The sequence below is a fragment of the Galeopterus variegatus genome, unplaced genomic scaffold, assembly GCF_000696425.1.
Source record: "Galeopterus variegatus unplaced genomic scaffold, G_variegatus-3.0.2 Scaffold303, whole genome shotgun sequence".
Taxonomy (NCBI): Eukaryota; Metazoa; Chordata; class Mammalia; order Dermoptera; family Cynocephalidae; genus Galeopterus; species Galeopterus variegatus.
Window position 1 is genome coordinate 291,419 of NW_007726414.1, and position 26,507 is coordinate 317,925.

A 26,507-nucleotide genomic window follows, 5' to 3' on the forward strand; every position below is an offset into this window, starting at 1 on the left:
AATTAAAAAATGAGCTTAAATCCCATGTTTATTTGCAAGATCAGAAGTCAGTCCTGTCACTTGGTTTGGCAGAGTGGTATTTAATGATAGTTTCCTACAGCAGGGTTATGAAACTGACCTTTAAACACTATACTCAAATCCAAATGATAATTAATGTCCCTATAACTTAATATACATCAATTAGACTTTAAAATCAAGGAAACAGTCAAATGCTTTTTAAAAACACTTCCCCTTGCTGTCAAAAACAAATAACTGGGTTAGTTTCTATTCCTTGATTTTATAAGATAACACCTTCTAAAGTGATATTAGAACAAGCAAAAGTGTCAACCATTTTGGAAAAAAGATTTCCTAGCCGCGAAGCATTAACCTTGCTGCTGATGTCCTCTCACCTGGACTGCCTGGTATCCACAAACTGTTCATTGATGGATGACTTTCTGAACTGGATTCGCTCAATACCGAGGGACTTGGGGGGAAGAATTCTTGGAGAATGAGGTACTGAACTTGATCGCTGTCCAGCAAGGGTGAAGGCATCATTGGCTTTAATAAATAAATGAATGAAGGAATGAATAAATTAGTAAATAAACACCATGCCAACATCTCCACAAAGAAATTGGAAAATCTGATCAACAAAGTGTTCTCAAAATGATGCAACATAAAACTTAGGGGAAGATAAAGCAACAAGGGTTGGGTAGGGGTTGGTGGTTTCCTGGAATTCTTCAAGTCCCATCAGCTAGATAGCCATCTCATCTAACTAAGTACAAGGAATTACAAGGAAATACTCTGTCATTTGATATGAAACACATTTCATCATAAAATGTATTGAACTAACACAGGCCATTACAACAGACACAGCTTGCCTCTATGAAACCAACGAAATGTAACCCAATTTCTAAAATTTGTCTTCTTTCCTAAGGAAAATAAAATAAAGTCCCACTTATCCAGAATACAGTGATAATAAAAGTCTACACTAGAATTTCCTTGTTTTGATATTAGACTTCAGATACATAAGATGTCACCACTGGAAAAATCTGGGTGAAGGACTCTTTGGATTATTTATGCAACTCTCTGTGAGCCTATAGTACTTCAAAATAATAAACTAAGAAAAAAAATTCTACAGAGCCTTGAACTCCTTTATTGAAAACTCATATTTTTGGTATGAAAACTCATGTTTTGGTATGCTGATGCCCTGAAGTCAATTTATTAGTATAGTCCTGTTTTTAATGCCTCATTAACTTGAGTAGATGTTAATTGTATACCTCCTTTCCCAATAATTTTGTATAAGTTAGTTTATCCTACTTTTCCCAAAAGAAAAACAAGTAGGCTTCACTTAACTAAAAAAAGTTATCTTAATATTTCAGACTATGTAACATTTTTAAAACGAGAAAAAGGGAGCCACTTACGATCATCATAGGTCGTGGTGTCAGACAAAGAGCTACTCTCTGATGGGATTATGTCTTCTGTGAATAAAAATAGCTGTCTTTAGTGTAATTGTGCATTTATACAATTAGAGTGAGTTTAACGAAGCAATTTTCAATGGAATGCATTTATTTTCACTTAGATAAAGGTAACTAATACAGTGCATTAAGAATAATGAACTACGGTAAGAATTGACTCATTTACTATTAAAGATCAAATCATCTTACTTATTGCATAAATATTACATTGGATTATTTCTTACATTACAGACTTCAAGGGAGTTTCAGTTATAAACTAGTTTTCAATGTTTCCTCTACACTGGAAGGAAATTTTACCCTATACATTTAGTGCTTACAACCAATAAACTGAAAAGAAAAAACATGATATTCTTGTCATAAATGCTAAATGCTATGTAAAACACATTGGAGAATCTACTGTGAGTACAACTAATTTTTTACCCCTCCTTGAAGAAAAGGGCCTTTTCTTAATAGAGTGTGGACACTTTTGTGGTGCATAAGCCTTTCAATTAGAACAGGGTTTCTCAACGGTGGCAGTACTGACATTTGGGACTAGATAATTCGTTGTGCTGAGGGGCTATCCTGTGCATTATAAGATCTCCCGCCTCCACCTCGTCCACCCATTGGTTGTTAGCAGCATGCCCACCCTCAGTTTTGACAACTAGAAATGTCTACAAACATTGCTACATAATTCCTGGGGGATGAGGTCGCTGCTGGTTGAGCATCACTAAATTAGACGGACGTGGGTTTTAAATCTTGGTTTTGCCATTCATCAGCTGTGAGTCTTTGGGCAAATTACTTAATCTCTCTAAGCACCATTTGGCTCAACTCTAAAATGGGGATAACAATAGTATCTATGGCATAATGCTGAGGTGAGCAGTTAAAATAATGAATGTAAAGCCCTTGGCCCAGCTCCTAGCATAAGACAAATGCTCAATAAATGTTAGCTATACTTATTACTTTTGTTATCCATACACACCGTTCTGGTTGGAAATGACCATGATGACCTGAATATTATTGGTGCCCATCAAATGTTAAATAATGTATTTAGTAAAAAGAGACATTTGAGATGTGTTCATCTTTTTTGGTGAATCATTCCCTACTCAGTGTTGAGTGTTTTGGCACAAGGTTCTAGGCAAATACAGTACCTCAATGTACGCTTCAAAGCCATTATGAAGGGAATCTCTCCATCCAAATGTCAAACATTAATCTCTATCAGAGCCAGGAGGACTATCTCTTACTTAGACACACAGTGGAGTTTCAAGGCGAGGGGCCAGTGTAGTCAGCTGTCAGGCACACACACACAAAAAAACTACCCAATGTATGCTCAACCATTGGCACCATCTGCTGCTGAAATGTCACTCACTGTAAAGGAGAACACTTGAGTCCTGCACAGTTTGAGGATGAATGGGCCATAACAAATGGCCATGAAAGTTAAGTGCAATGCTAATCACCCATCTCTGTAGGTCCAAAATGTAACCACTGCCAAGGTCAACTGGATTTCACATTCAGAGTCAAAGCCACCTTAAATTCTCCAGCAGTAGTTGACTAACACTTGTGTTTTCCTGTTTGTACATTCACTTTCAAAAGCCATATCTCTGCTTTATAAATCATATGCCCTAAACCAGAGTATATTCTATTTCATCAAATCTAAGATGTATAATTATTTTATGTTCCAGTTAAAAAAAAAAAGTACTACCGATTATGATTGTAACATATCATTTAGTGTAAGAATTATCCCAACTTCACAGATGTTAAAATGTGAAGAAATAAAAAGTCTTAGAATCAAAGGAATATAATTATATTTCAGTCAATGATCAAGGCTGAAAACCATGCTAATAAATATGTATGGTAAATTGGACTTGAAATCTTCTCTATCCACATATATGTGAATAGGTCTTTAAGAAAATGCATGGTCTAGTGCATTAAAAACCTTTCAGAAATTACTGGGTAGGGCCAAGCCCATGGTGCACTCGGGAGAGTGCAGCGCTGGGAGCGCAGCGACGCTCCCGCCGCGGGTTCGGATCCTATATAGGAATGGCCGGTGCGCTCACAGCACTCACTGGCTGAGCGTGGTGCGGCCGGTCACAAAAGGACAAAAAAAAAAAAAAGAAATTACTGTTTAAGACCCAGCTCTTTTAATATCCTGTGTTGTCAAAAGTATTTCTTGCAATGACATCAGCCCAGTTAAGGGTGATTCTGTCTTATTATGAACCAGCAGGGTCGTGAAAGGTCTTTCACTCTGAAAACGAAAGCAATGCAAGGGTATAGTGTTACAATAGTGAAACTGCCTCTGAAAATCAAGTTTACAGACCTGTAAGACTGACATTCCAAACCATTTTTATCCTAAGAAACTTACTTTTGACCCTGTTCTTTCTATCTTTCACTAAATGAACTAGTTTACATATCATCAAGAGTATTGACTATGGGACTCCAAAAAATCCTTACTTTTTACTAACCTGGTAAAATAACTGTTGCTTTTTGGCTGGGTTTCTTTCCACATCGAATTCGGTACTCATTTATTGCATTTTCTATATCCTGAAGCTTTTTCACTGCATCTGTATAATCCTGCTTTCGTTTTTTCTTCACGGTTTTACATAGATCTGGCTCATTGGCAAGTTTCTTTGCAGCTTCAACCAGCTTTTGCTGTATTAGAAAATTGCTCTCCAGTTCTTGCAAAGCAGGATCCTGCATATATAAAATAATATTGTTTTATTTTTGTGGACACATGCATTGGGTAATAAATAAAAGTTTTTTGTGCATTCTTGAATCAGATGCTCTTTGAGAATAAAATCTTCTCAAGTTTTAATGCATAGACATGCTCAAATACTTTCCAAAAAGACACCCCTCACCCATCTTAACTTGAACATCTCATTAATTCAAACCTCTTCTTTTTTCAAGGAATGGCCTTTCATTCATTCAGTTGGTTGGGTGATAGTTTTCAAAAAGAGATTCTTTACCCATGACTTACAGATGCAGAAGGTTATATTCATATACATAGCTTTAGAGACAGATAAATTTGGGTTTGATTCCTCTTTCTGGTGGTTCCTGGTTACATGGCCCCAAATACAATGCTAAATTTTTTTTAAATTTTTTAATTTTATTTTATTTTGTCTTTTTTCCGTGTCCAGCAACGGATCGCAACCCTCAGTGTTGCCCCCGTACCGGACCGGGGACCGGCAACGGGATCGCAACCCTCGGTGTTGCTCCCGCGCCTCGCTCAGCCAGTGAGCGGGAACCGGTCCGCATGTGGGATCCGAACCCTCGGGCGGGAGCGCCGCCACGCTTCCCAAGCGGCGCACTATCCAGTGCGCCACCGGGCCAGCCCACAATGCTAAATTTTTTAATGCTTCAGTTTTTTTTGTTGTTGTTTGTAAAATGGAGATAACACCCATCTCATACAAGTACAAGTGTGCTAAAGATTTAATGAGAGGGCTGGCCCGGTGGTGCACTTGGTAGAGTGCGGTGCTTGGGAGTGCGGCGGCGCTCCCGCTGAGGGTTCGGATCCCATATAGAGATGGGTTCGCTCACTGGTTGAGCGCGGTGCGGGCGCGACACCGAGGGTTGTGATCCCGTTGCTGGTCGCGAAAAAAGACAAAAAAAGGAAAAAAAAAAAAAAAAAAAGATTTAATGAGATAATGCATGTGCATTGCTTAGCTCCGAGTTGGGTACACAGTGAGCACCCAATAAACAGCAAAGTTTACTCTTACTGATGGAAATAGCTATCATTTTCTAAAGCTAAGATGGTTAAATTTCTACAAGAAAACATGGGTAGGGTCATACTGGCTGATAGACATGCAAATGAGAAAGCACACTCGATACTGGCTAACAAATCTTTTAACTTGATTATAACTGAGTTCTGTACATGTATTATCTCATTTAATATTTACTGTACCCCTCAGAGGGACGTTCAATCATTATCCCCATTTTATATATGAGGGATCTGAGAAATGAGACTTTAAAGCAATTAAAGTAGGCCTACTTAGTTTCAAGTGAAACAATCTAATGCTGGAGTTCTTAATTCTTATAATGCCCTTTTTCAATTTATAAACATTTAGGGTTCATTTAATGCTGTCTATAATTTGGTGAGTAGTGAGAAATAACTCAATTTTAATTGGAGTGTGCCTGAAAGAAAGAGTTCAATTTGATCTGTGCTATCCATTTCAACTGGTGTCAAAAACCAAAGGCATAAGCCAACTACGCTCAACAGACAGCTTTTCTGTCTCATCATTAATAGAAACGCTCAGAGCTGGGGTTCATACCTCTTCACTTGGCAGCAGATTGTCATCTAATTTGAACGCAGTACCTACGCGCCTTCTGACCTGAGGAGGCTTCTCGCCTACGTTGAGTGGATACTCCTTTGGCATTTTGCCTGTGAGTTCCTATAAAAAAGGACAGAATCAAGAGCAGATAATTGACACTGGCCAGAGCTGTCAAACAATTTGAAGAGACCAAAAATGCAGAAGACACTCACAGCCTCCCGCAAGCAGATCTTCTTAAGCTCCTCTACTTTTTTCAGGAGTTTTTCCTGCAACAGTTTTTCCTTCTTCTTGAGTTCAAGGATTTTTTCTCTCTTTTGCTCCTCACTAACTTCTGAGTCTTGAGAACCTGGAGGGATGGGGGAAGGGCAGGGACAGTTTGTACAAGGCATGTTTACTTCCTTCCTAAAGGACAAAGGAAATTTAAGCCAAACCTGCTATTAAATGGTAGTTTATTTCTTTTCTCCTTGTTTCTGAATATAATAAAAGGAAACTGGAGAACATTTTCTCATGCTTCTGGGCATCAAATAGAGCCTGATAATAAAATGTGCCTTTTGTATTTTAGCTCGGTCATTTTGGAGGCAAATGATAAAATGCTTAAGGTTTCAGACACACCCAAAGAAAAATTCCATTTTTCTAAGCAGGAGAGAAGGTAAGGTGTTCCCTGAGATGGTTGTTTCAAATGTTCCTTTAGAAAGTAAGTAAGCGAGACCAAGGAATGCTGTGTTCACAGGAAGGCTATGCCTCAGATTTACCAGTTGACACTGGGATTTAGGTGGGAAAAATCATTTTAGTGAAGTTACGTACTTGGTGATAAGAGATTCCAGAATTTCTACAGGGAAAGGGCTTAGGGGCAGCAATCACATTGGGGAGGTGAGGGAGAGAGGGGCGTGCTTGTAATCATGTTTGTATAGCATGTTAGGTTACATGGAGAATTAGACAGTTATCTGTATCAAAAACTAAGTATTGGGGGAAGAAGCTCATGGAATTTATGGGGAGAAAATATCCTTTCAGATCACCCTTAGGTACTCACTATCTTTGCACCTAGTGATACTTACACACCCTGATTATATATAATTTAACTTTTTTACACCTTTTTAAAAGTAATTTTAAAATTTTCTTCAAAACTGTTGCATAGGGGCCGGCCCGGTGGCGCACTGCTACAGTGTGCCGCTTGGGAGTGCGGCGGCGCTCCCGCCGAGGGTTCAGATCCCACATACAGACCGGTTCCCGCTCACTGGCTGAGCGAGGAGCGGGCGCAACACTGAGGGTTGCGATCCCGTTGCCGGTCCCGGTCCGGTACGGGTGCGACACTGAGGGTTGCGATCCGTTGCCGGACACGAAAAGTGACAAAAAGGAAAAAAAATTAAAAAAAAAAAACTGTTGCATATGTAGGTTTTGATATACTTCCCCCCCCCCCAAATAATGGGTTAAAAATATGCATTTAAAAGTGGTTTATGACAAAAAAAATATTAAACAAAATAAAGATGGCTTATGCTTTCTCTAATTCCAAAATGTTACCTGAGGAGATTAAACTGCCATTGCTTGCCATGATGAACTGACTTTTTGCCTCCAGTGTCACCAGTTTGGAGACCCTCTGTGTTCCCGTCTCTGTCAAATCCATTGCGATATCGTCTAAACTCCTGGCTGAAGGAATTTTTGCCTAACGGATATACAACAGTGAAACAGAATTAACTCAGCTGAACATATTTCAAATGAACAAAACAATTAAGTTACTATACAATAAAAATGTCAACAGAGAGGATAATTCAGGATTTTTATATATTAAAGAGACACTCCAGGAAAAAAAATACAAGACTTAAGCTTTGCAGATAAAATGTTTTAATAACTATGCATGACTCTCTTTCATGTTATGCTTCAGTCACTAACTTTAAAATGTCATCAACAGTGTCACCAGTGTACATACACGCACATGCCAAAAAGCTGGTCAATCTTACAACTTTCAAATCAGCTTATATATTGCCCATCTTTTAAATGTACAAAAGCCTAAAACAGTTGGTAGTAAAGTTAAAAACAAAACAAAACAAATACAATTCAAAGAGCAAAAATGCATGTGCTTGCATCTTTTCTGAGGAAGCTTATCTTCTGAACAGAAAGCAAAAGAAAGAGGAGCTTGTCCCTCTAGAAACGCTTCTGGTTACTTACTTTGCTTTGCTTCCGGTCCAAGTAGAACTGATGCTGACTAATTGCCATAACCCAGATGGACTTGATGAGAGAAGAGTTTGCATACCATGTTTGCACAAACAGGCCACTTTGCCCAAATGTTCTTCTTGACACTGAAATCCTGGAAGATTAAGAAAAGCACTCAAATTATTTGCCTCTGGCCCAGCAGGACAGAAAATGTAGCCAGTGAGTAACGTTGTAACAAAGCATCTTCCTCTCAATTGTCTTTCTGCTACACATACTCTTAATACTGATGGGGGCCAAGTTTCTGTTTTTCTCCTTTTATGACAAAATCAATCAGATTACCTAGGTAATCTCTTTCTGTATAAACTAGCATATTAAAAGAACACATATGCACACACTGAAAAGCAGACATTAGTTGAATTAGAAGCTGTACAAAAACATTTAGTTAGAAACCATAAGCATGTGTGAGCCATCACAAGTGGTTGGCAATAAATGTAATAATAATTTCAAGACATAGCAACCAAGACCTGTGGGACTGGTGCCTGCCTCAAGGTGAAAGGGCATCTCAAATCTAGTCAGATTTGGCTGGCTCCGACATTATCAGAGGATGAACATAATGATATTGGCTAGAAATACACAAGTCCAGAACTGGTCCAGAGGGCTGCTTGTGCACCAGATGAAAAGAGGAAAGAGAGTGGGGGAGGAGAAAGTGACAAGAGTCAGGGAGGGAGCAGGATGGGGGACGAACGCAGACAAACTGTGTGTGTGTGTGTGTGTGTGTGTGTGTGTGTGTGTGTGTGTCCGGGGTACTAATGTTCTTGGTAGGAGTTTGGTTTATCTCTTCTGGTCATTTTTGTCACAGCTGTTTCCTCCCATCCCTCTGACCTCCAAATATCTATAAATGTTATCCTGGCACTGAAAAGCAACCACTGAGGACTGATGAAGAATTTTTCTAAAGAGCTTAGAGAAACTACATCCTGTTCCATTCATGTTGATAACTTGGCAACATTTTTTCCTTTTTCTAAACGACCAGGAACACCAAAATTAAAAATAAGCAAAAGATCTGAATAGACATTTCTATAAAGAAGATATACAAATGGCCAAAAGGACAAGAAAAGATGCACAGCCATCAGTAGTCACGAAGGACATGCAAATCAAAACTACAAGGAGACACCACTTCACACCCACTAGAATGGCTATAAAACACACACACACAAAACTAAAAATAACAAGTGTTAGTGAGAATGTGGAGAAATTGGAACCACATACATTACTGATGGGAATGTAAAATGCGGGAGCACTTTGGAAAACAGTCTGGCAGTTCCTCAAAGGGTTAAAGAGTTGTCATTTGACCCAGCAACTCCACTCCCAGGCATATACCCGATAGAAATGAAAGCAAATGTTCATACAGTAACTTGTACACAAATATTCATAGCAGCATTATTCTTACAGGCACTGGGACCATACAGAGAAAGCCCATGATCCTCACCTTCGTGGATCGTGAACTTCAACAGCAAATTTTTTCTCACGGAAATATAAATTCTCCAGCTGTTTCCATTGGAATAACTAAAAAATTAAGAAAACAAAAAAGTCACACAACTTTAATTATTTTTATCTTTTACTAAGTTTATAAATCAGCTTAAAAATCAAATGGTTTTACGTTCCCAAGAAGGCATCCTGATAAGACTAAGCACGAATATACGATTCAATCTTTTTACACATCAACTACCACCTGAAACCATTTTATTCCTTTTTCTGGCAGTAATCTTTAACTATGAAACGTTACCTCACCAATAAATCTTCCTTGAACAATAAAACTAAGCATCGTCGGGAACGTGCATAGTATTTTTCCTCTGACTCGACTATATAATAAGGAAATCCGCATAAATTCCAGTAAGCATAAGACTTCTGCTCAAAGATGCTGATTTCATATTTAAGTGGAAAGGTATTCAAAGGCTAGAGATTCAATTTGTTGTTTCGATAAGGCTAGAGATTAAATTTCAAAAGAATGCAAAGTGAAAGTAAAATGGAACCCCCATGCACAGGAGATTCTCTGATATACCAGTTTCCCACCTAGAAAGTTCCCTTAAATGCCACAGAAACCCAGCTCCAGGAATTGGGGGCGGGGTGGGGGTGGGAGTGTACGCTAGAGCCGCCCTCTGGATTTCTGAGCAAGAGCTTCCCGTTTTTGTGAATAGATCCCAACCTCTATATCCCCCCTGCTGATACTCTAGTGCCGCGCTCTGTGTTATTTACCAGCTGGTTGGGAGAAACAGACTTTACTAGAAATGTGCATTTGCAAAACAAATAATTTGGTAAAAAGCATCTCATTCACAGTACTGAGTATGCCCTGCTGTATTTTCTAGGCTCATTTCGAATCCCTCAGATTATACCTTGTACTAGCCCAAGCCTTAGCTTGTCCCCACAACTTGGACTTCATAGTTGAGTTTCTGTGCCCTCAGTCTTGATAATTAGGGAAATAACAGTGCAGCGATTTTATCCCACTATTAGACTTTGACTGGGTTTTAAAATTATGTTCTTAAAGGAATCTTAAAAGAGCATTTTTACTTGTCTAAATAAAATGCACTTCTCTGTAACACTATCAGCAAAACCATTTCCTGAAGTACAGGAACTAAGACTTTTCACAAACATGCAAACCTCACGCAAAGGAACAGAATGAGCCAGGGTTCCTGCCCCCATGCAACCGTGGGACAAAAGAGTTCAGACTGAAACCCCAATCCCAAGCAGAGTAAAATAAACCAGCACACACGAAGAACACAGCCCTTCGTGGTCTGGATATGCAGTCGTCTGCACCTACAACACTCACCCAGGTTCAGAGAGGAATTAGTAAAAGTATAAAGCTACATACCGATTTCCTAAAATGTTCGTGGACTTGAGACTTTCATTTCTTTTAATCCAGAGGTTCCTCAAACGGGACAGGAATGTGAGGTTGAAGCCCAGGGTTCTTTCCACCTCCCCCCTCCCAGATGGCAGCTCCGGTGTGCTCTGAACCGAGTTTCATAAGACACTTAGGTGTAACTCAATTTCACAAACCGAGCCTCCCACGGCTGACACACTACTGACATCAGCAACTCTATCGAGTGACACCTCCCCAATTCTACTCCTTCCTCCCATCAGGGAGAGGACAGCAAAGTTCTCACGAGCAGATTTTCCCAGAAGAGAGACCTTTCTAAAATGGGTGGCAGTTTGGATTTGGACAATACTTCCTGGGAAAAAAGTTGCTTTGAATCCAGGCATGAATTTCACCGGAGGCCATTTCGGGGAGACATTTCTATCCAGGTTTACTTACCCTGGACATGAACAGGTTCTACAGGAAGAGTTACAAAGCAGCTCAGCTGTGTTTTCCTCTGCGTCCATTCCCACACACATAAAAACCAGGGCTAGACTTGAAACATGATCTCTGAAAGCCACCGCCTCCCCCTCTTATCACTTACAAATGTGAAATCCTAGAGCTTTTGACTCCATTCAGCAGGTCTCTGCATTGAGAGCAAACATGCTCCAGGCAAGCAAAAACCCTACTTAAAAGGTAAAGGGCTTCAGCTTACTTAAACAATTTGAAATAATTAGATGGCAACTGGATTTGCAAAGAAGTAGTTATGGGAATGAGACTGGGTTTTTAAGTCTGAAAGGCAGAACCATTCATTTCCCTACCTGAAATCTTAAAAGTTTATGTAAAATGTGATTTCATATATGTGCCTGCAATAGCATAAAAGTGAATTGGAATGATGCCAACTTAATTCATATCAGCAGTGGCCTTTGGGATCAGATGGTACAGGGTTAAGTGGTACAGAAAACTTGACCATTACCAGTAATGTCTTCTTGCATTAATAAAGATGAAGTAAATATGACAAAGTATTAGTAATGGCAATTTAAGTCGTTTTGCAGGTCTCATATTCTTGGTGCTCTTCTGCATTTATTTCTCAAAACAAAAATAATAAAAGTTTATATAAAACAAATATAAGTTGGTCTATTTTATACAAAAGTGAGATTACCACCTTTCAACCATTTGAGAAGTTCTTATTTTAGATATTTCATATTATCATCATCATTCTTATCAATGCTTGAAGTTGTAGGAAAACACGTGATCATTGTAGTGGCACTTGATCTAGCTGGCAGCTGGATATAAGCTAGTTTTTCTTCTGAAATTTCTGAAAAACACTTTTCTATTGTGCTTTTTAGCTTTGTTTTTGTGCTCCTGATCTCAGAGGGCCAGGATGAAACTCTAAAAATGGCGATGGAGCTAGGGTGAAGTGAATTCATTTACTGAAAGACTGCTCGTGCAGCGTGCCCAGGACAGGGCCTGGCACACAGCAGGCAATTGACTAATGTCATTCCCTTCCCTTTTGCCAGTGTTTTCCTTAAAGTATTCAATAGAGGCTCCCTCTGGTCAAAATCATGTGGGGACTTCAGACCAATCAAAGGAAAAGGGTAAATTTGTCCAAGAAATATCCACGAGGCTGACCTGACTTGTTGGGGCCTCTGCATTAAAGAAATAGCCTGTCACATATATAATAAGGAATACTATAAATCACCTGAAAGATGAAGAAGGGTTGAAAAGGAAACAACTGCATTTGAGGAAAGAGATCAACGTTCAAAGGAAGGTAGAAGGAAGCAGAGTATGCTTCATGTTTTCTATCATTTGCAGAACGCTGGTATCTATATAGGATAGGACTATTACAGGGTATGGTGTCTTATAGGACTGCTATATATATCACATACGCATGTGTATATACACAAACACATTTGTAGCTTTCATATTAAAATAGAAAAAAATATTTGGCTCAAACCAAAATTTCCACCCTTGGAGATGGAAAAAAAAAAAAAAAGAGGTGCTTTATTTGCCTTGCAACACAGAGTTGAAAATATGGAACTGGAATATTTTCTAAAGTGATCATTACACAAGCATAATAACAATAATTAATTAGTATTTATTGTTGCTTTTGTGGGCACTCTCTAGAAGTTTGAAATACTATTGTTTTTGATTATGCTGCTAGTAACAAAAGGAAATAGTTGTAAGGCTAAAATAAAACTGTAAAGTAGGTGTCCAGCTTTCCTTCTACTCTACTCTTATCTGGAATGATAAGTTGTACTGTCTGGTATGAAAGGAAGTAGATAGCAATAGATGAATAATGCCTGGGATTAACTTTGAGATTACAAAAGTAAATAAATAAATAGATAGACAAAATAGAAAAGTAAGAGGAGCAACATAAATAGTATTAACAAAGAGATAATCAAGAAATTATAGTAGGAAGAGAAAATATCTTAAGGACATTAATCATCCTGTCTTAAAAAAAAAAGCGTCAAAAATCTTTAAATTGACAGAAAACCATAGTGGAATCAAACCCTATTTTGAAAGTGAACTTGCGAAAAATATTGCAATCGGAAGAAATTCCCTTCATCCTTAGATGAAAAGGAAGTTGAAGGTTGTAGAGTAATTTGCCACACTTTATTACACTTTATTTAATGAAATGAATATGTTGAATATTTAAGCCATTTTGTCAAACTCTGTAATCAATATTTAGTTAGATCCCACCCACTTTTATACACTTAAGACGGCTAGAAAAAAAATCCCCTCTTCTCCATCCTCAACCCCACTGTTACAATGGTTCTTAAATATCTGAGGCTACTGCTAAACTTTAGCATAAAGAAAAAAAAAAAAGACTATAAGGAAAAGCAGAGGGACTTTTAGGAGACAGGGTGACATGTACTTCAGGAGGTTTTGGAGTCATTTTTTTCATTTCTTTTCAATCAACAAATACTTCTTGAGCACTATAAAGTGTTTGAGGTCCTATTCTTGTCAATGAATAATGGACAGATCCCCTTCCTTGTGGGGCTCACGTGAACTCACTGGACCAAGTCACACTGCCTTGGTTTGCATTCTGGTTCCACCACTTGTAGTTGTGTTGTATTTGGCAAATTGCTTAACTTTCCAGAATCTCAGTTTTTTCATCTATAAGATGAGACCAACAATGCCTGCCTTAGAGGGCTGTCAGAAGGGTTCAGTGAGATTATGTTTGTGAAGCACGTGGCCCAGTGCCTGGCTCAGAATAAACATTCAGTAAGTGACAAAGTTAGTTGTATCTATTATGAAGGACTCTCAGTCCACTTCTCTAATTTTATCAGGCCGAGGACAGCCACTTCAGAGAAGAAATAGAACTAGAAAACAGCTGTCTGAATCCCACATCTGTCTTTGCACTGATGAGAAACAGCTGAGTTATTCTGTTGACGTATCTGTGTCACCCAGACTTCCAATTCTGTGAGTTTCAGGCTCTGTAAAAACCGCCTGCTGTATTTCTGTTGATTTTACCGGTGCTTTCCTGATACACCCTCTAGGGAGGAAATCTGTTCACTGTTCCTGTATCATGGAGGTCACAGGTGAGAAGGGAGGGGAGGGTCATGGGTACACCCCCCCCCCCAAGCAGAAGCAAAGCAGCGAGCTCCCACCTGTCTGGGGCAGCCAGGAAGGAAGGAATGTGCCTCAGCATGTACAAAAAAGCTGAGAAGTGTGCACCTGCCACAGGCAAGGGGGACTTCCCTAGGGTCATGAAAGACCCAGGGAAAGCCTCAGACAGAAAGGATCAAACTGTCTCTCTCAATCTTGATGAATGGAAAGTGGATGTCACCAGAAAGGTTTAACATTAGGCAGGGATGGAAAGATGTCAGCAGAGGCTTGACTTTTTATTTCTTTGGTGGCTGGCTGGTATGGGAATCTGTACCCTTGACCTTGATGTTATCAACACAGTGCCCTAACCAGGAGTGGCTTTTTAATAGCACTTCTAGAATAGCTTAATCATTTTACTGCAAATTCACCCGGAAATGACTAAATTTGAGACAGTCACAGCTGCAGTGTATGATAGTATGTCAAATAATGACTCACAGAGGGTGATCCCCTTCTATTACCTGAAGCAAAACAAAATCACTGTACTATTGATTTGTTCTTTTTTCATTTTACAAGGTGACACTTGATGAATATACTGTTAGTAACTTCTGGAGTCCCAACAAAAATCAAAATTTGTAGGAGTATGAGCTTTTATAAAGTCCAACTGACCTATCTTCTTTCCAGCCAGCCATTCTTCTAGCCATCAAATGTTTATGAACCATTGTAAGAGAGTAATACGTTTAGGTCTCTGCCCTCAAGGCATATACAGGCTAGTAGAACTTATAGTACAACAAATATGCAGTTAACAGCAGCAGGGCAGCTGACGGCAGCTAAGCACTCAGATGCCCACTGCTGCACTAAGATGTGGCACACATCATCTCACTGAGTGTTCCCAACAACCAGATGGGGAGGTTCTACTTTTAGCCCCATTTTGCAAAAGAGAAAACTGAGACTAAGAGAGGTTTAAGTAAATTGAGCAAGGTCACACAGCTCAATAAGGGCATACCTGGGATTCACACAGCCAGGCTCAAAGGCCCCAGTGTACAACACAGCACACCATTCTGCCTTTCTCAACTGGGAAGAGTGCTGTATGTGCATTTGTTATTTATTTATTTTTTTTATGAAAAGAAAAGAAGGAAGGAAGGAAGGAAGGAAGGAAGGAAGGAAGGAAGGAAGGAAGGAAGGAAGGCGGGAAGAAAAAATAAGAAGGGAAGAAAAAAGGAGTAATTCTCAGTTCTACCTCAGATAAAAAAGAAAGCAGTAATTATGGCAGCCATTTGTGGGATAAGACTTTGAGTCCCTTTAATTGTACTTAGGCCAGTGGTTCTCAACCTATGATAATTTTGCACCAGCCCCAGGACATTTGGTGATGTCTGGAGACATTTTTGATCATCACACTGGTGGGGAAGGTGCTAGTGGTATCTCGTGGGTGCAGGCCAGGGATGCTGCTGAACATCCCAAAATGCACAAGACATGATGCCTGGTAACACAGAATTATCTGGCCCCAAATGTCAAAAGTGCTGAGACTGACTGAGAGACCCTGGCTTAGAGGATAATATTTGGCAATACAACTACGGTTTGGTAGGTGGAATATGTTGATGAAGAAAATAAAAATTACTGCTCTAAAATAATGAATTTTGGAGTTCCATTTCTTTCAATGAGACAATGCCTTTAGGAATAAATGGTTGTTCACATTGCTTTCTAAATGCAAATGTTACTTACCAGAGGGACTTAGAACAACTGACAGACTAAACAAGGTCCGATTAATAGTGTCAGCTGTGCTGAACTAAAATTCCCTAACACACCCAAATGGGGCAAACCCGGGGAGTGTATTAGTCCATTTTGTGTTGCTATAACAGAAATACCTGAGACTGGGTAATCTGGGTAATTTATAAAGAAAAGAGGTTTATTTGGCTTACGATTCTGGGACAGCTACATCTGGCATGGGCCTCAGGCTGCTTCTACTCATGGTGGAAAGTGGCAGGCAGCTGGCGGGTACAAGCAGATCACATGGCGAGAGGAAGCAGGAGAGAGAGAGAGAGGAGGTGCCAGGGTCTTTTAAACAACCAGCTTTCACAGGAACTAACAGAGTGAGAACTCACTCATTAATACCCCCACCTAAGGAGAGCATTAATCCATTCATGAGGGATCCGCCCCCATGACTCAAACAGCTTGCAGCACTGCCACATAGGGGATTAAATTTCCAAATAAGTTTTGGAGGGGACAACACATCCAAACTCTATCAGGGAGTGAACATGATATTTTTCAGATGTGATCTCATAACTTTACACGTGTAAAACGTCACATCTTAAATGCAAGGAGTAAAACACTTTGAGTATTACTGGAAAGGTTTAGATGAAGAAGTTCTGGGGCATCAGGAAATGTATACTATAAAAATGTGAGCATCTAAATGGATGTCATCTCACCCAAGTTTCCTCTGTGGCTGAATCTCTAACAACCCAGGGCTGACCTGCTATTCACAGGCACCTACAGGGCTGTTTTGAATGTTTAAAGCTGGCATTCTTTCTTGTGAACTGTGAAGTCTGGTTATTAAATATTTTCAATAAAATTCCTAATTTTGAACATATTCTGTCTTTCCAGATGAATTTTCAGGTCCTTGATGTCAGGGACTGTGGCTTTTTCCTTACACGAGATAAAAAGAAAATAAAGTACTACCTCAGGGCCTTCGCAAATGCAATGAACTCAATAAATTTTCTGAGGCTTCACTTTATCTTGTAAATCATACTGGCCGATTCCTTTATAGCTGATTCCAAGCCACCAAGGAAGTCCTTGTTTATCCTTTACTGCATAATAATGGACTCCATAAGACGGCAGAGCTTCTACTATTTTCATATACTGAACCACAGCTTGACCCCGAGTCAGACCTTTGGTTTTCAAATAATGCTCAATTACCCTATCCTCACAGTAAGCAAGGGATGGATGCTCCTGAAGAGTTTTGGTTGGAAAAGCTGGTAGCGTCTTTAAATCTTTCCTGGCATTTTCATCACTAAAGGTGGCAATAGATCTAAAAGACCAGGAAGTCTGTTCTTGGACGACTCCAGGCCACTCCAGGCCAGGGAACCAAAGTGGAAACGATGCTTTATCAGTTCTAACAACCTGTCGAATAGTTTTAGATTTTCCGTGTAAACAATTATATCAAATAATGCTCATTTTGGTTTTTTTCTTTTTCTTACACGAGATAAAAAGAAAATAAAGTACTACCTCAGGGCCTTCGCAAATGCAATGAACTCAATAAATGTTTTTTGAAAAAATATAAAATCAGGTACACTGCACTCTATTGTTAGAAATTTGTTTGTAAGGAGGGATGAATTTAATATCTTTAGCTTATCACTAAAACTCTGTTACAAATTAAAAAAAAAAAATCCCAAACCACTCAATCATTGGCCACATGTTTATAATAAAGAAATCTTTTCTGTTTATGCCTCTTCAGAGACCTATTTTTCATGGTGCTTTAAGCACTAACTGCATTTCTCTGCATCTAGACTAGTCATTCCTATGTAAGAGCTACCTTTCATTTTTACTCATGTGCCAACAATGCAACCATTTGGTAAATGCCTAGACATATATAAAGTACAAGTTGAACACCCCTAATCTGAAAATCTGAAATCCAAAATTTGAAGTTTTTTGAACAATGGTACAAGATTCAAAGGAAATGCTCATTGGAGCATGTTGGATTTTCAGATTAGGAATGCTCAACCAGTATGTATGCTGTAAATATTCCAAAATCTGAAAAATCCAAAATCCAAAACATTTCTGGTCCCAAGCATTTCAGATAAGGAATACTCAACCTGTCATAGAATGCACAGTGGCCATCTAATGGCTCTGCCTGCTCAGCAGTCATTTGCTCTTCTTCTAACATCATCTTCCATTTCTACTTACTCTTTAAGCTGTAGCTATAGCAATCTCCTCTCAGTTTTTATGACATGCCTACCTCCTAACCATCAGCAGTCCCTGTTCTCTGACTAGAATAAGCCACCCTGTTCATTGTAAGCTTCTTGCCCTTCTGCTCTCAGCTTAAATCTCACCTTTCTCAGAGAGGCCTTCCCTGAACCCCAAAAATCCCTTCTCCCCATACCATTACTCCATCTCATTCATTTCCATCAGAGATGATTCAAAATGTATAGTTATGTCTTTATTTCTTTGCTTACATGCTTCTCACCAAACATTCCCCTAAAAAACTTCAAAGGAAACACACACAGTGTGACAGTAAGTACTTTTCTCTCCCCAAATCTATTTTTCCTACTTCCTTTTAGTAACAGAATACCTTGAGTTGCTGCTTTGCCCGTGACAATAGCCATAACTAGAGACGATACTTCCCAGCTTCCCCTGCAGCTAGACTTGTGACTTTATGAATGTTAAAGTATCTCCCCATGGACTCTCTCTTTCCCTCTGCTTTACCAATGAGCAACTAATTTTCTGAAAGTTCCTTGTCTTAGAAGAACTGCTTAAAATTCTAATTGTGATTAACTATAGAATAGGAAGAGAAATAACACACTGTCTGGTACATTTTCAATAAATTAGAGTATGGTGTAGAGGGGGGAATATCTACTTAATGAAAGAACTCATTAACTCTGTGGATCCTCACAATGATCTGTGAGGTAGACGAAGTAGACAGAAGTATCTGAATTTGACAGCTGAGAAAATGAAGGCCAGAAAATTTGAGTGACAGCTGCAAGTCAGCCAGCTGGTAAGCAAGAGTGCAGAACTGGTTCTTATTTCATGCTATAGGATTGGAGTTCTCCTCCCACTGACTCTGCAGAAGGTTTTAACAATCAGATTCATTCTTGGTGTGGCTGAGGCTTAGTTACACAGTTTACAAACAGGACAGACTAGTCATCATTTTGTAATCCATCTTTTTCCTTCCACACCATAATTTATTTTGTATTAATGTAGTACATGGGACTGGATGGCACATGTTCTCTTCTTCTCCAACAGTTAACCTCATCTAGCATTTAAGCAGTGTTAGAAGTAGCTTTTAATCTGGTTCCGAGTTGGTATGGTGGTGGTGGAAAGACAATCTTAGAAATGGTGAAGATGGCTATGCTTAGAAAAATAATCAAGTCACTGCCTTTAAATAAAATGAACCCTATACTTTTATGACAAAGAAATAGGAATGCTTTGTGCTTGTTACTTAATTCATCCAGCGCTAGGCATCTGGGAATTTCAGTAGTTTTGGAAATAGTCAGTTAACTGAAGGCTAAGGACCTTTTCCCACCCTAAAATGTCCTAAGGTGATGAAGTTCATTGCAAGTCTTTCTTAGCATGTAATAATGCAAAAACATACTAATCGTGAAAGTCATTTTATCCCACTATGGACTACCTATGACACCTTGATAGCATGCTGTTTCATTTCTCCCATCTCTGCCATCCGACAGGCTCTGATTTTCCCACGTGAAATGCTTGCCGCAGGGGTACAAACCAGTCATAACACACACTAATACTTTACTGACCTGTTGTCTGCTTTTTTGTGAATAACAGACATTTCTACTTGAAGTACTGAGAGAGCAATAAATACCAGGAGGAACGTGAGGTTGCATTGTTTTGTGTTTTTTTGTTGTTGTTTTTTAAGTAAGACTTCATCAGTTCTTAAACCCAAATGTCCTACAATTTGGAATTAAGTTGAATTCTGGTATGCTTTCACATTCCATAAGAGTTTGCAATGACATATTCATGCACAAAGGGAAGATTAAAAAGTAAAACTGCTTGTGACCTGAATTTTTAATACCCTGAATTTTTGTGGTTGTTAACTTGGGATTTAAAAAATTTTCCCTTAATTTGCATCACACCTTCAGGCATTATGGTTAATGAACTGGGAGGGGAAGTGAGGGCTTACAAGTCTCTGAAAATAAAAAATTAAGAGTGTGGACTCTTAGATGGCATACCAGGGCTACGCATTTGTAGCAATGCTTGGTCCCTGTCCAACCACACAGTGATCCAAGAATATGTCCCATACCCTCTCTTACTGTCTGTCTCCCTCACCACTACTAGTAATGACTATGGATCAGGCATGGTGGTGAATATAATCCCATTTATTTCTTACAACCACCCTATGCACTTGGTGGCATTACCATTGTGCAGATGAGGAAATCATTTTAAGGAGAGATTAAACAACATGGCCAAGGTCACACAGCAGAAGACATCAGGGACAGGATGCCTCCCAAACTCTTGCCCTACATCATTGCACTACACTGATTGGTCTCCCCGGTCTGGCAAAAAAAACTTACAGCTAAAATACATGAAGAGCTCTTTCTGGGTAAAGGTAAAACAAAACAGTCGCCAAAATTCATAGGTGGTAATGGATAGACACTACATGGAAAGGTCGGAAGGCTTCAGCTAGTAGCTCTTGAAATAACCCTTTTTCAAAACAGCCTCTCAGTATCCATCTCTCTTATTCTTGGTAAATCTCCCTCCTTCTGACCTGCTGTTAAGTCACATAATTATAATGAGGCAAGAGTGTGGCTCTAGAGGCTGAGCATCTTCAGGCCTCCAATTACAGCCTTTGTTTCATTACAGTTTGCCAATCTGACCTTCATTCCCGCCTGGCCATGAGTTAACTTGCTGCATGCACAGGTCCACGCAAACAGCTGAAGCATGATCCTCCTTTTATAAGTCAGTGCTTACAGCCTTCAAATTATGCATTCTTTCATTTGTGCAAACTGGGTCAGGAGAGGAACCTGTAGAATGCCCTCCCTCCAACTAAACCCTTAAGTTGTTTGGACATGGCAAATAAATATATGGAAGCAAAATCCATTGTCAGATTTTAATGGAAGAAAGGAGGAAACAAACTGGTTAAGAGTAGACATCTGCTCAAATAATGGAGAAAAAAAGGTAAGACAGTGATAACACAAGATGGTCAGTTTATGATCCTTACTGAATTGAGTGGAATGTCATGAAAATGAAATAAGAAAACTTCAGATCGAAAAAAGGAAGTGACTTCTGGCCCTTGCTTGTGTAGACTCTGGAATGAACAATCAAACCTGATTATGATCAGCGTCAAGCAATATTTACCAATTTCTATGAAACTGTGAATGTAAAGAAAGGCCCGTGAGTCATAAGCACAGGAGAGGAAATTAAGTGCAATATTTACTGTGCAGATTCTGATTCACCATTATTTTGGGGAGAAAGCCTGGTTGCTTTTACTGGATGCATTTACATTCTGTGTGACTCTCAATCTTATCAAATCATACCAGCTAAGAAATTACTTATGAGTTGATTAAAGTCACATTTTATATGCAAGATTCAGAAAAACCAGCAAGACTCTTAAATGTTATTTCTTAAAGTAAATTTCAGGAAAGAAATAATTTAGCCAAAAAAAAGTTAATACAAGTGAAGTCTATCTTAAGAAAATATGATAGGCAATAATTTGGTCTTACCGAGTAGATAATCAGATAAACTAGGGGTTAGTTATTTGCTTTAGTGGGATTCTTTATTATGTTCTGTAGTCCCTTCTCTTCTCCACTCCCTGGAATAACCATTATGCCCATCAAAAGAGAATTCTCTTTATTAATATTTATATATAAAATACATAAAATGGAACACTAGGCAGCTTTGAAAATAGTGAAAAGAAATCAGCTTCAAAGTGAGTTAGAGAAATATGGCAAGGTATGAAATAGTTGAGTATGGTAGATTTCTCTTTCTTTGTAAAAGCTTAAAATATCAGCTGGCAAAGTGGAAGTGAACCAGCATCATTCTTCTAACTGGTCATCACGGGGGAAGAATGGAGATTGATTACAAAAAGACTTCATGCCCTGATTGACATATTTCTGTAGTGTTTACTTTTTTGTTTGTTTGTTTAATGATGTATTACTTTTGGTTAAAAAGAAATAAAAATACACAACTCTATATAAAAATTATTTAAAGAAATATTTGAAAGAATTGGGTGCCCTTTATTTCTAACATCACTGATTAGAAATTTGGTTTTAGAAGTAAATTTTCAAATACAAGCAAGAACAATATTATTCATATTCCTCTTGGAAATTAAGTAAGTATTCCTTACTTAAATTGGTCTCGGTCACAGGGCTTATAGAAGCAAAATGCTCGTTGTATGATCGCATGCGTGCTCTCTTGCTGTCCCCCATACAGGTGGATATTGGTTGTTGAATGATGCTTTTTTATTTTCATTAATAATTTCTGATAAGAAGACTCAATGCCCTGCTAGTCTGATCCAGGCCCGGATCAGCATTGGAAAGGGGGCTGTGGTTTGCCCTAGGCCATTCTTTTGTGTTGTCTATGTCACTTTCACAGTCATAAAATGGGGATGGAGGGGAGCTTTGTTTATTTCCATAACTCAAGGAAGATTGTAAACATTGACTGAAGGTGGAAGGACACTTAGAAGATGAAGTGTGCTGGGGTATGATTACAAGGCTGCTTTATGAAGAATATGGCTGTTCTTCTAATACACATTAAAGCAAGAGACAGATGGAAGTGATAAGAGTGAGGATAAGGCTGGGATGTCAGGTTGTGATGATGCAGGTAGCCTGACCATGGTCTGTTATTAGAGGTCACCATTTCACTCTTGTGACTCCCAGTGATAGCAACACAGTATAGAGAGGGTGGCAGAACCAGCCAGGGCAGCTTGAGTTAGTCTTTACATCACTATGATAGTAAGGAGGCCAAGGGCAGCTGGATGGCGATCTGTAAGGATGCATTAATTCTTATACAGGCAAAAATGTATTGTGCACTTGTGCTTGGGTCAAGAGAAGCAATATAATCATAATTCAATTTTAAATGGAAAATAATGTAAGTTATTTAGCTCCAGAAAATCCAAATCTTATAAACTATGACCCTTCAATAAAGAGCACATAACATTTTTCTTTACAAAAAGCAGACATGTTTACCGCAGAAAATAGTGAAATAAAGATAAGTCAAAAAATAGCAGCACTGGTAGAAAGAAGATTACTCATACCTGCACCACTGAGAAATAACCAGCACCCAAAATTCTGGCTTATGTCTTTATGATTCATCCATCCGTCCACCCATCCAATGCAAATGTGTGTATGTATATGCAAAATTTATAAAACAAATAACATCATCCAGTTCACGCTAACTTAAAATAGAAGCCTAATTGTATATTCTTGTAAACTATGGTGTGATCAACATCCTTGTAGTTAAATCTTAGTGCACAGCTTTGGTTATTACCTTAGAATAAGTGACCACATGTGGAATTTTGTAAATGGTGCATAAATGAGTTACACAAATATTTTACTTTTCACTTGAGTCTTCTTTGAACCCATGGCTTCACTAACCAAAGCTCTTTGCCCAGCACAGCTCACAGACCCCCTTAAAGTGATGTTGCCAGCTCTAGAACAATTCAAGGTTTTCCTAAGTGTCTGAAGTGATTCACACTTACTTTCCGAGGCTTCACTTTATCTTGTAAATCATACTGGCCGATTCCTTTATAGCTGATTCCAAGCCACCAAGGAAGTCCTTGTTTATCCTAGAAGATGGAAAAGCATGAGAACCAAGTCCTAATTGTTAAATCTTCTAAAGGTGAAGTAATATTTGCCAATTTCATCCCTTAACAAGTATTAGCAAGTCAAAATAAAGCCATCTTGGTAAACAAAACACTACTTAAAAACCTAACTTGTTATTAAAAATGGCTTCTTTAGAGTTTCTTCAGATAAAGTCTGTAAGTCAAATCAGACCAATACTGTTAATACCATCAAAAAGAACAAAGCATTACAGTTTTGATTAAACAGTTGGAAAGAAGAGATAAGATGTAAGTAATACAATTAAAATTAGTCCAGTAAAAAGTCAGTTATCCATCAAAAAAAAAAAAAGGCTCTTTGTTCTCTCGATTAATAACCAGCTATAAAAGGTCAGGGAAGTTTCCAAAGTATTACAAAGACACGAAGAGTGGTTCCAAATCCTGAGGTTTATGATACAATCAACAATGAACATGGGAATATCAAAAAACCCTTTTGTAGGACTGCACAATTCAATGACAGGATATTTGAGTCATCAGTTTGAGGTACATATGGGGAGGAGAGCAAAATAATCATTCATAAATTTATCTTTTAGGTCTTGCCAAAGCAAAGGATGTATTGACATAGGGAAAGAAGAACTTAGGCTTAGATACATACTTACATGCAAACCAGAATCAGTAGAAATTAAATTGGTACATATTTTTAGTACAGAGTGTCTTCATTATGCAAGTATTTATTATCTAATTTTGAATTGTATAGAGACATAAACATAGTCATAACATGAAAAGTCAAGAACTGATCAGTTACAAAAGCATCCATCTAGGGCTGGTGGGTTAGCTGAGTTGGTTAGAGCACAGCTTTTAACATCAAGGTCACGGGTTCAGATCCCCGTACCAGTCAGCCACCAAAAAAAAAAAAAAGTATTCATCCTTCAAATAAGACTCCCTTTTTAACAATGTGCTTTATTCCTTCTCATAATCTCAAAATATTTCTTAGTCAATCTCTCCCTGATTATAAGCATCTGAAAATACTACACAAACAGAAAACATACTGATTGAAAAGGGGTATTGTAAATCCTGCAAAAATTTCAGCATTTCATGAAGCTGTTGATGGAACATTGGAAGCTTGATTCTTATACAAAGGCACTATGATATAAAGATCTGGTAGTGTCAGAAAGTTAAACAATTGGAAAAGAGAAAAATCAGCAAGCGTAGGTGTAGCAGAAGAGAATGATCTGAGTATCTTAGAACTAAGAGAGGCCTTGGGAAAACATTTGAATGTAGCAAGTATTTTGCAAAAATAATGTGCTTTGTATTTTGCTGAAAATGACAAGATATAATCAGGCTTTTATATTTTAAGAATATCAATCCAATACTCAATGCTGCAGTTTCTACAGACAATTTATATATATGTGCATAATGATTTATGTGATTTTAGAAAGTTGGTGTTGTGCAGTAATTCTCATAAAATATCATGGGCGTTATGAAAGCTTTGTCATGTAAAAGTATTTACCTTTACTGCATAATAATGGACTCCATAAGTCGGCAGAGCTTCTACTATTTTCATATACCTATGGAATGAACATATAACCTCTCATTAAAATATTCAGAGGGCACTTTCGGTTAAAGTGATTTAAACAAACACAATTTGTTTCTACTTTCCTCATTATAACCATGACTAATGCCTTTGACTCAAGTAGAAATAAAATAAACCATTCTGGGGGGTTATATATCTTACTTTATATATAACCATATGTTAGGAAGTTGCTAACAGAAAATCCATTTCAAAAAGCTGTAGGAAATTATTTTCTGCACATTAAGATTTCTGTGGCTTAGAAATATATTGCATTGTATTGTATTATAAACTCAAATCGCAAGTTTTTTTTTTAAAAAAGCAAGCACCTAATGATGCAAGCAATGAGAACCAACTTTTGGGTCATGCTCATAATCAGTAAAAATAAAGCTATTCCATACACTGATTGTGGAAGAGGTTATATAGCTATAAACATCTGTCACAACTCTGAGAAATATATACTTTAAAAAGGTGGATTTTATGGTATGTAAATCTGACTTCAAAAATATGGCTCCCCAAAATAAAAATTAGAACAATAATGCCACCACTTGGCTATTTTTAATTCAAAAAGTATTACTGTATACCTTTGGAGTGGACTGAATTATGTAAGACTTTCTCTCTGCTCTCAAGGAATTGAGGTTCCTATTTAATGCAAGTGGACTTTTTAATGACATTCGAAAATCAATTTCTCTGGACACTGTAATCAATAACTTGATCATTTTTAAAGTAAATGGCCTATATGTAAATGAATAAGAGTTAAGTTAATGTGCTAAGGTCATGCAGCAATTAAACTGCATGGCCAGGATTCTAAAAAAGTGAGTTGCGCTCCAGAGCCCAGAGCCTTAACTACCAAGTTAAACAGCTTATTTGAAGCCACATGGCAATGATCGAGAGAAGTAAAAGAATACTGCATTTAAGCAAGGCCATTTTGCAATATACTCGCTAGCCTAACCAAAAATCCTTCAGGGAAATTGTTACTCTTTTTTTTTCAATTCAAGAAACAGGCACAATGAGTTAAAACGTAAAGGAGTCAATTTCAGGATTGCTAACTTCTGATTTCTGGCTTGAAGATCACAGAAGGTGTGTTTTGATAAAAAGGGGTTTGGGGAAAGAAGTAGGAATGTCAGGAAAATCTATACACTGACCAGATTAGCTATCTCCACATCTCCTATAATTCTCATATGCTGTATACTATACTAAGCAGTGGTTTTGTTTTGTTTTTTTAAACTTCTATGACCGTAGAAGTTAT

At 38.2% G+C, this 26,507-nt stretch overlaps 1 protein-coding gene across 2 annotated transcripts in view; it reads right to left on the reverse strand.

Moving 5' to 3' along the window:
- The window catches only part of FRMD4B (FERM domain containing 4B), a 208,103-nt gene that overhangs the window by 13,101 nt on the left and 168,495 nt on the right, over positions 1-26,507 (reverse strand). For both annotated transcript variants that reach the window (XM_008567202.1, XM_008567201.1), the window contains exons 10-19: positions 25,199-25,256; positions 23,611-23,697; positions 9,330-9,406; positions 7,859-7,997; positions 7,214-7,355; positions 5,908-6,041; positions 5,696-5,815; positions 3,893-4,121; positions 1,401-1,457; positions 390-537 (exon numbers count right to left, since the gene is read on the reverse strand). In XM_008567202.1, the coding sequence (XP_008565424.1) occupies positions 390-537; positions 1,401-1,457; positions 3,893-4,121; positions 5,696-5,815; positions 5,908-6,041; positions 7,214-7,355; positions 7,859-7,997; positions 9,330-9,406; positions 23,611-23,697; positions 25,199-25,256 (1,191 nt within the window). The remainder of the gene's footprint in view (positions 1-389; positions 538-1,400; positions 1,458-3,892; positions 4,122-5,695; positions 5,816-5,907; positions 6,042-7,213; positions 7,356-7,858; positions 7,998-9,329; positions 9,407-23,610; positions 23,698-25,198; positions 25,257-26,507) is intronic.